Source organism: Cardiocondyla obscurior, linkage group LG05 (assembly GCF_019399895.1).
Source record: "Cardiocondyla obscurior isolate alpha-2009 linkage group LG05, Cobs3.1, whole genome shotgun sequence".
NCBI lineage: Eukaryota > Metazoa > Arthropoda > Insecta > Hymenoptera > Formicidae > Cardiocondyla > Cardiocondyla obscurior.
In genome coordinates, this window is record NC_091868.1 from 6,778,354 (window position 1) to 6,788,983 (window position 10,630).

Sequence of the window (10,630 nt, forward strand, 5' to 3'; positions counted from 1 at the left end):
TACGTACAAACCGTCCTCTTTACAACTACTAATGGCCCCTCCATTTATATTTATGGCACTAATAATAATCTCGTCGCTTTTCGCAATATTATTTGAAATAAGTTGCGAATGCCAAATGTATATATATGCAATATGTAAATACGCGTATCCGTTTTCTATAAATCAAAGTAAAATTTACGACTATTGCACAAGTATTAAGCACCGATCTTTCTAATAAGATCTAACGTATTTTGCAGTGAAATGCAGCAGTGAAATGTACACTAGAAAAAAAGTCTCGTCTATGGAGCAAGAAATTTTACCACGCAAAGTTATTATATGTCAAACGAGACAACGGAAACAAGATCCTCTGATTACCGATATGTAAGTACCTCGATACGTATCTTTGTAGATAAAATTCGCGATCGGAAAAATATTTGGCACCTGATTGCGATGAATTTTAAGCGGAGCACCGTCTGTACACCTGTGATTTGTCCTCGATCTCCGCTAAGTGTCTTTCCATCTCGGTCGTCAGCGCGTCCACGTCGCTCATCAGATCTGTCAGCACCCGTTCGTTATCCTTATAAACGCTTTCCATGCCGTCCAGATCCTTGGACTTGGTCGAAGTGTCCGCCGTTAACTCGGAGGCACGCTGCAGAAGTTTCTTCGCTCGCTGAATATCCCCCTTGCTTTTATTCACCCGCTGATTCAACGATTCGTTCGCCCGTTTGTACTCTTCTGACAGTTTTTTCGTTTTCCCGTCAATCACCTTCGCCTCGTCGGCAACTTTCTTAGCCTCCGTGCCAATTTCCGTTAAGATAAAACCGTTCCTCGCAGATTGCGTTTGAAGCTGTTTCAAACGAAAGTCTAGTGCCTCCACCGTTTTCGTCGTGCTATTAGCCTGGATTTGAGCAGCTTTCGTCACGTCGGCGATGTTGGCGAGATCTTCCTGCGATTTAGATACGTCCGCTTCCGCTTTGTCGATAGCATTTTGCGCCAAATGTTGTGCCTTCTGCGCGTCGCTCAGTAGCAGAATTACTTTGTTCGCTAAGGTTTGTTTTTCGATGGCTATCTCTTTGGTGTGGTTGGCTCGTTTCTCGAGGTCGTGCGCCAGTTGGAGATCGTCCTTCGTATCAGCAAGAATTTTTTCAGAATCAGTGAGAGAGCCCACGATACTCTTGATACGATCAGCCAGCCGTGTGATTTCGTCCGGTTCCAATTGGATATTCTTAGCGAGCACTTGGTTCGCGAGATCTCTCACCATGGATGGTGTAGGCTGGTCCTCGTTCAAAGTACTCAAAATTCGTTGTGTTATATCTGAAAGATCTTTCGTGATCTTGTCAGAACGATTACGTGCTTCCCATGCGTAATTGAAGGCGTCTTGAGCATTGGATCTTGCCGCTGTCGCATCTTGCTTGATTTGGCTCATCTAAAAATGTAAATTAATTTTATTTTTAATTAATTAAATAATAAAAAAAAAATATTTTACGACAGTAAATAAATTATAAATGAAATATGAATAAATAATTTCTGAAAAATTAGATTAGTGATAATTACGTTGCGTAATAGTTGTTCGGCCTCGTCTTTATGGCTCTTGATTTTGGTAGCTTGCTGTTTCGCAACATCTAGAGCTTGATTAGCCTTGCTGACCGCGCCTACGTCACAAGATAATCCTCCGCAGAAGCCGCATCCCGCACCACCGCAGACGGTGCTACATTCCGTCACATTTTCACCGCACATCTGTAGATTTAATTCAGGTATCGCCACACCGAATGTATTTAATTTCTTATTTAACTTCGTCAAAGATTCTTTGTTCCTCTCTTGAGCTTCATTAACTGAGGCGCGACTCTTTGCCAGAAGGTTTTCGGTATGCTTTCGGAATCGTTCTGCATCGCCGAGAAGCGTCGTAGTATCATTTGCCGTTTTCTCAGCCTGCCTGGATTGTTCGGCCATTTGCTGGGTTACGTTTAAAGCGCCGAGGACGTTCTCCTCCTGTAATCTCGTGGCATTCTCTCGCAATTCGGCAGCCACGTTATGTAAGTTATTCGTCCTGTTTCTCAATTTTTTCAATGCGACGTCGCCAAGATTGACTCGTTGATTGAGATTCTCCAAGTGATTATTTGCTTCCTCCAACTGCTTAGCCGATTTAGAAATATTTGTTTTCAATTCGTCAGCTAAATTGTTTAGCGCATCCAGATCTTGGCTCCTGATAGTAGTGTTGCTAATTAAATCCCGCACTTCATTAAGAGATTCCTTCATGTTGTCGAATTCTTGACTGTACACGCCGGTCGTGCCCACTTTTTGTATCCTCGAAGCCTCTTGAATGACCGTATTTGTTTTATTTTTAAGACCGTCCAAGATCAAATCCCAATTATCGAAGCATTCACCACACGGGCTACATTGCGGAGCCTCGCCGTGATAACCACGGTCGCACTGGTCACATTTTTCGCCGCCAATGCCTTTATGGCAAACGCATACTCCGGTCTCTCTGTCGCATTGCTGGCTTGCAGAACCGATCACGTCGCACTCGCATGGGTAGCATTCTACATTCGGGTTACCCCAAAAGTTTGCCTGACACTCGTTACATCGTCTACCGCCAAATCCTGGTCTGCACTCGCAAGTGCCATCGAAGGGGTTGCATCTACACATAAAAACATTTTTTTTTTAAATTTCTGTAATAAGAAATCGCAGTTATAATTTTTATAATAAATTGCAAACACACCTGTCTGAAATACTTCCAACTACGTCGCACTCGCAAGGATCGCAGCCTTTTCCGCTAGCTATTCTCCAATGATTTTCTTCGCAGGAGTCACAAAGCTGTCCTATGACATGTGGCAGACACGGACATTGTCCGTTACGATGGTTGCACGGACCTGCGGCCTTGTCGGTGCCCAGGACGTTGCACCCGCAATCTTGGCAGTCTTGTCGCAAAGCATCTCCGTAAAATCCTGGTTTACATATCTCACAAGTGGAACCGTCGGTGTTAAATAGGCACTGGAGGCAATGACCGGATTGTGGATCGCAGTTACCGGGACGACGTAAGTCTGTATTGTTATTACAGTTGCAAAGCTGGCAACTACCGCCTGGTATTTCTGGATTGCCGAAATAATTCTCGGCGCAATGCTCGCAACGAGGTCCGGAATATCCTTCGAAACATTCGCACACTACGTCTTGCGTTATTGAATCTAATGAACAACTATTAGCGTAGGAGTGGCCGGATTCACGTGTGCCTGTAAAATTAAATTTATTAATAATAAATGTAATTTAATCATGCATTCATATAGAAGGTTGAGAAATTTACAGTAAACAGAATAAATTCGTAAATTAATTCTGAGATTTCTCGCTGGCCAACAAGACAAATATTTTAAATTTTATCTATTAAAATTTTTTTTTTTTAATTGTATTTACCCGGGCAGGGACACGCTCTGCAAGGTATATCCACTCCAATTCGCGGATCGCCATAGAAATCGTCGACGCATCGATCGCAATTGTGTCCAGTAGTGAAATCTCGGCAGTTGAGACAAGCTCCGGTTTTTGAGTCGCAACTATCCGCGTGTCCATGGCATTCGCAGCGCTGACAATGCGGGAAATTCCAGAAGCCGGGCTCGCACTGGCCGCAAGTTCTGCCGTAAGTATTAGGACGGCACTTGCAGCGACCGGTTTCGACGTCGCAGAAATTATCGAGAGCACCAACACCGTCACAATCGCAAGAAATGCATCCCTCCGGACCGAATCCATAAGTTCCTGGTGCACAACGGTCGCACCGTCTACCGACTACATTCGATTTGCATGGGCACATTCCGCCGTAGTTCTCACATAAAAGACTGCGAGAGCCCGTAGGATTACATTCGCAAGCTAGAATTTAATATTTCATATAATTAAATTTCATATAATTAAATAAATAAAAAAGAGGATTAAACCTAACTTCAAATAATGCGCATTGAACTTACAATGAGCGCCATCGAAAACGTAATAGCCGATGCTATTTTGATACTTTCTACAGATGTCAGGTATATTGCTCCATACGCTATTAACATCGTTGAATAATTCATTACAATGGTAACGTTCGTATTCTTGGCGACGTAATTCACCCAAACCCGGTGTTTTAAAGAAGGGTATTACGTCTATTCTTGGTTTTAGCACAATCTGTAAAACAAATACAATTAAATATAGTTATTAATTGAATTAATTAGACATGACTTTTTGGTAATAAAAATATATTACCGAATCGACCAGGATAGAGGCCAAAGGCGTGTCTATGTGGCTGTTAAATTTACGGAATTGCAGCAGAAGATTATAGCGTTTTCCCGCCTCTAAACATATAGACGGTTGTGCCATAGCGCTTCTTGAACGCAGAGGTAATTGAACCCACAAACGATCGTATTCGGGTCTCCAATCAGCGCACGGTCCGTTGGGATCCGGTAGACTGTCTCTCTCGAGAATAATCTGTACATCCTCCCAAACACCCGGATGCACCGGTTCGTATCGCACAATCACGTCGTACCACATCGATCTACGAATATCGTCGATGGTGAAGTTTAACACAGATCCCTCGAGAGCCTTCATGAAACCCGTGCCGGTCCACGTGCTATTCCTGCCGTCGCGGTAAGGTTCTCTGATTACCACTTGACAATTCTAAAAAAAAAAAAGTTGCACTTTAATTCTAAGGCAAGTTTTAAATATGTTAGTTAAAATTCTGCAAATTTTAGTTGTATATATTAAAATTATATTTTTTAAATATTTTATTACAGTCACACAAGTGTAAATTAATATTTATCATGTAATAAACTTACATCGGTCGCTCTAGACAATTCGCCTTCATAAATAAGAAAATCTAGTGAGCCAGTGTAATAACTTTGTTCCGGCTGATTACAAGTTCTCCCGCTGACGTGTGGTCTGCATCTGCATTGGCCGGTAATAACGTCGCAGGAATTTTCGTAGGAACCACCGGGATCGCACTCGCATGGTTTGCAACCATCCGGATCTTCAGAGAGTCCCCAATATTCCGGCAAGCACTGATTGCAGTCACGCGCTGTGACATACCGTTTGCACGTACACTCGCCGGTTACCACGTTGCAGCCCTGATTATCGACGGTACCCAAAGTGTTACAGGTGCAAGCTGTAATTGTAAGATAGAAAAATAGAAAAGATAATCAATAATTCAATAATAACTTATATACCTTGACATCCTTCGGCACTGTCGGGATCGAAGTCCCAAAAACCGTTCTTGCAACGATCGCAACGACGTCCTTCAACATTTGTTTTGCAGTGACACCGTCCAGACTCGTCTCCACTTAGAGGATCAGTTCGTGAATCACATATGCCGTCATCTAAAGATCCGCCTAGATCGCAATCACAGGCTGCAAAAAAAAATGTACATTTACATTTACTTGTTATTTATAAAATATAAGTGCAAATATAATCTTGTATTAAATTATAAGAAATGTTATATGAAGCTTATATAAAACTAAACTCACGTTGACAAGCATATGGATCAGAAATATCTTTCGTTACGTCATGATAATAGAATGGCTTGCATTGTTCGCAATTCTGCCCTCGTGTATTATGCTGGCAATTGTCACAGACACCGCCGGACACTCTGCCTGATCTTTCGTAAACCGTTTCATCGAAGTGGCAGGAGGTTGTATGATTGTTACAGTTGCATGGCCTACAGGCGTTTGTCTGTTTGCCAACCGCGGGTTTCCATGGCAGGTCATTGTAAAAGTCTTCACATTCTCCGCAATTTAGGCCCTTGGTGTTGTGCGTGCATTCACATCTGCCGTGAACCATATTCTCCTCATCGATAACTCCAGGAAGCGGCAAACATCTGGAAGCGTGCCCATGGCAGGAGCACGAACCACGAATTACCATATCCTGGATGGCGTAATAATATTTTTCTTTAGTCTCGGCCCGATCGTCCAGTAAATCATCCCCCAGAGTATGAAGTCCGGTCATGTTGATCCTGAGATTGGTGATCTTTAATAGATTTTGTACTTCTTTTGAATAAGGATTATCAATTTCCAAATTGCGTGGCAATACCCTAAAATAAATTATATTAATTTATTTTATATATATTTTATATATTATATATATTTAATTAAGACGATACTCTTGAGTAATAAATAAGACACATACGACATATAATAATAATAAAAAAATTGTAGGTACCTGAAAATTACATCTCCACCAGTGGACGGCGCCACAGCCGAATACCTTGTCTCGCAGATGACGTCTGTTAATCTTTGGGGTTGATGGGTCGGGATTTCAGGGAAATAGTGTTCGCAATTGTGAGCAAAGTACCGATACACCTGCCAGGTTTCTCCGGAGTCGTACGACCGTTCAATTAACATGGCAGCTGGACGGAAGGTTTGGAAGCGAATAATGATGTGCGTAAAATGAAACTCTGCCTCAAGATCGAAGCGTATTGTAACATTTTCCACTCCGTTCTCAGCCTGCCACCACGATCTAGGATTTACCCTGTTAAAAAAATATTTTACCTCATAAAATTTATAATATTTTGTTTTACAAGTATATTTACTTTAATAACAAATTTTTACTTATTTTATTGTACGGCGTATGAAGTAATCTTACCCGCTAACGATGTTCTCGATATTATGTTGCTGTTTAGGTATCGACGAATCGCAGAAGAAGCACTTCTTTCTGTCCTTAAGATGAGAAACGATGCAGAATCTTTCAGGGCCTCTGAGGCCGCACGTCGATGAAGCGCTTAATTTGTTCTTACGGCCAATTAGGAGATTCCCAGTCGCAGGATAACACGAGCTCTGCTCGCAGGGATGCGGTCGTTTCGCGTGCACACCTGTACGAAAATTAATTTCTTATTAATTCTTGCTACTCAATATATAATACACATTCTGTTAGCCATGTGGTTATTCTCTTCTCTCGTAATTATAATATATATATTGCGTATTGATATCATGCCAGTAAGTATGTGAAAAAAGATACAATTTCCTAAGTACCCCAATTAGTTTCCGTCGATTAGCACAGTACGTGAAACCTTTACCACATTATGGGACCGAAATGTATTACAAATATCACAAATATAATTAAATCTGGTAAAATTACATATATGTAGGCATTCAAATCAATAAAAGAAGTTAGTTACAAGAACTCTCTTGCCGTTAGCTAGTCATAAATATATAAAACATGTGTTTGTTAAACTTCTTTTTTCTTGTTAAATGTCAATTCGTTACGGGTCTTTTTACGTCATTATTTAAGGTGTTGGCCCGTCTCCTGTATTAACATTATTTTTTTCTACCTCTTGACTTGGGAATAGTTGACCCTAGACGATTATAACTTTCTGTCACTACATCCAAGGGTGACATATCCCCTCTCTGCATCGATCCTATAACATTCCCGTTTTTGGCTTTATATTCTACGCATGTATAATTATGTAGTGCGTGTCCTAGTTGTCGCAAAAGCTTTATCACGCTTTTCGTCGCTGAACACTCTTTGATAAGGCCATGATTGATAACATTGCGTACTTATAATGAATGTTTTGTGAAGAAAATCTAAAAATAAATTCTAAAGAAGCTTAAAATCTCACCTCTGGATGGCAATTTGCTTGGGCCATATTGTGAACTTACAGGTCCTAGAAAATAATTAAAAACATTTATTTAACGTGCGATAAAAAATGTTACGCGTTTTTTAAACACGCAGCGATAACGGCCACGAATGCAAATATAAAAATGCGTATTAATATAATATTTGCGCGAACTTTTCTCAAAATTATATTTCAAATAAATATTAGAATGTGCTGGTTATCAAGAAATGTTTCACTGTCGGTGGAGGCTATCGCGAGAGAGAGAAAGCCGGATGTTTACGAGAGAAGGCATCTCTTAAAAGTATTCTCGAGCATCGAAATACAATTTTTCATTAAGACATTAATCTCTGCTACAAAAGCTCAACTATACGAATTAAAAACTTATTCATCTCTTCAAATTGCAACTCGATTCTCAGAGATTGACTGCAAATTAGCTTTGGATATAAAAGTATCTGTTGATCGAGAGAACTGGCTCGCGTTGTGACTTATGCATATGTGTATCTTTGCCATAACGATGCCGCCACGTGCATAAACAATTATGTCTACAGTACGATTCGCGATCGCGTCATTCGTTGAACGATCTCATAGTCTACATACGCGCGAAGATCTCTCTGGCCGTAGGGCGGACAGTTTTAGAAACTGAAATACATAAGCTCGCTGATTTCAAAAGGAAGACAGGTCGCGGGGTTATCTCGCTATCTAATCGTAATGGATAAAAAGTCTCCGTTACATGAATGGGACGAACGTTTCCGAGAAAAAGAATTTTGCTATAAAATTTGGTCCTCTCGCACGTGTACCGTTGCAACGTGAAAATAATGCTGAAACGTAACGAAAAATATACGAGCGGCGTTTCAACGGCGGCAGAAGAAGTTCGATTTTATTTTAATTAAACATTGTAATTTAAAAATATATTCCGGGATCAGATATTTCGATTGATATCAATTAATATGTATTAACTGTTATCTACGTACCTGCTAAGTTAATAAGTATAATGATTAAAGCTGCAAGAGCCACGTGCCCATAATAAGTGTGAAGCATTTTCTTTTTTTTTTTCCTTGCCTCGGTTCTGTGGATTTTTCGCAACGGTGTTAAGCCATCGACGGTGATTCGAGAGTTTCTACGGTAATTAAATAATCAATTAAAAGAGACAATATCTATTTCAATATATTTAATTAACTAGATTTGTTTTTGTAAAATACGTAACGTTGAGAAAAAAATATATATGTACATATATATATTTCAAAATAATTTTTAATATTTAATAATTAATTTTCAAAGTAGCAAGAACACGTCCAGGTGAAGTAAACGTCGTGTACTTTCGCGCACCTGTGGGACACGATCCGTTTCGGTTAACGTCGCCGATCCCACCGTTTGTTAGGACTCACCTACGTTAAGCGTATACGCACGCTAAAATAGCGTTCCGCGCAAAGCCGCGACGGGATTATCTTCCTTCCTTCGAGAGACGGCGGCCGTCGCTCGCCTCCGGTGCCTGTGCCGAGATCGCGCTGAACACCGAGATCGGAGTTTCCCCTCCGCCGGATTCCTCGGGCTCTCTTCTCCTCCTGCTCGTCGCCGCCGAGTTCCGAGTCTGTTGTTATCCACGTGCGATAACGGCACGACGGGTCCGTCTAACAGGTGCGGGAGCACCCTCGCAAAATGCGGCGGGCGACGGATAATGGAAAACGCGGCCTCGCGGACGCGCCTCGTGACGCCGTCTCTCTTTCAGCACTCACAAGTGAGTCCCTCGGCTTGCTCGGGTCGCGACTCCGCTCCGAGTTTCCGAGAGTCTCGTGCCAGTCAGTGCCGTACGTAGAATCGTCACGGGTGGCAACGGAACGGAGAGGGAAAACGACGAGCTTGGGCTCGCCGAGGGACGAGCGGGGTCGAATGGTGGGCGGCAAGGGCCGCAGTCCCGCAGGCAAAACCTGAGAAGCGCCGAGGGTTCGCGAGAGAATCGAAATCCCCAAAAGTGCGTCGACCTTCGGCAAAGTTCAGGCACGGAATATCGTAACTCCAGCGCGTTTTTGCCCGATAGGTTATTCTTCGCTCGTATACTGGGCTCGCGAGAGGCTCGATTTCTTTAATGTCCAAGTATTTTTTTTTTTTCCTTTCCGTTTCAGCAAGCTTCAGCGAACGGAGACCACGGCTTTTATTCTATCGCGCCTTGAGAAGATGATCCACGCGCTTGGGGAAGTCTTAAACGATTTGTTCTACAAATCGTGCGCCGTAAATTGTAGTAGTAGTAATAGTAGGTCTTCTTCTATCGCGGGTCAATGTTCCGTCGTCTGATATCGTTCCTTTTTTTCTTCTGTACAGGCTACGCGCAACATCGCGGAAGCTTTATCGCAGGAGATTGAGAATCCCGAATAGTCGGCGCCTTAATTCATCTGGACCGTTGTAGGATGATACTTTCGCACACCCGTTATACAATGCTTATGTTACTCCGGCACACATGTGCGGTATACTCCCTGTTCCTGTCGTCTTTTAAAATCTCTCATTCGAGAAACGTACAAATCGCCGTAAGTTACGCCTGATATAACAAATTCTTCCGACCGAGCCACTCGATGTTACGTGAATTTACCTATTCAACTCAATTTCAACCCTCGATCAGATTAATTTCATTATTTTATTTAATTTTTATTCAGTTAATTATTAATTTCAGACTTCAAGTAACGTTCTTGATTTTTCCAAAGCATATATTCTTACAAATTGTCTTTCTAAATTGAAACCAAAAAAGGTATGCCTTAATATACATTTATATATTAAAAAAAATATATTTTGCAAAGAAAGAAAATTAAATTTAACATAAAAAATATATTACGTATATTTGAATGATTTATGATCGAAGTGTTAACGCATCTCTGTGAATAATAAATTAATTATTTTATTCGAAAGTATAATTATACTTCAACAATGTAATACTTCGGACTGTTGCACGCAGTGCTCCCGATTCCCTAATCTTTGATGACGCGTATCTTTGCGCGCGACGAAAGAGGATGGACAGCGAACTGTCCTGAAAAGGCGAGACGAGAAAGAGAAGGCAATGGCATCCTGCTATCGTAGCCTATGTTGTACAGATAAGGCTGCCCACGC

The 10,630-nt window shown here is 41.5% G+C and overlaps 1 protein-coding gene across 2 annotated transcripts; it reads right to left on the reverse strand.

Moving 5' to 3' along the window:
- Window positions 1-57: 57 nt before the first annotated feature.
- On the reverse strand, window positions 58-9,304 carry Lanb1 (laminin subunit beta-1). 2 transcript variants are annotated; one of them, XM_070656719.1, is made up of 15 exons: window positions 8,923-9,304; window positions 8,509-8,654; window positions 7,541-7,585; window positions 7,253-7,339; window positions 6,568-6,793; window positions 6,145-6,453; window positions 5,454-6,016; window positions 5,157-5,336; window positions 4,770-5,095; window positions 4,201-4,611; window positions 3,927-4,122; window positions 3,385-3,831; window positions 2,699-3,206; window positions 1,534-2,617; window positions 58-1,405 (listed from the first exon to the last, which is right to left on the reverse strand). In XM_070656719.1, exons 2-15 carry the CDS (start codon window positions 8,573-8,575, stop codon window positions 437-439), a joined length of 5,418 nt encoding a protein of 1,805 aa, XP_070512820.1. In that variant the 5' UTR covers window positions 8,576-8,654; window positions 8,923-9,304; the 3' UTR covers window positions 58-436. The 2 variants fall into 2 exon arrangements, with proteins under 2 accessions (XP_070512820.1, XP_070512821.1); XM_070656720.1 differs by lacking the exon at window positions 7,253-7,339.
- Between the last annotated feature and the right edge of the window lie 1,326 nt (window positions 9,305-10,630).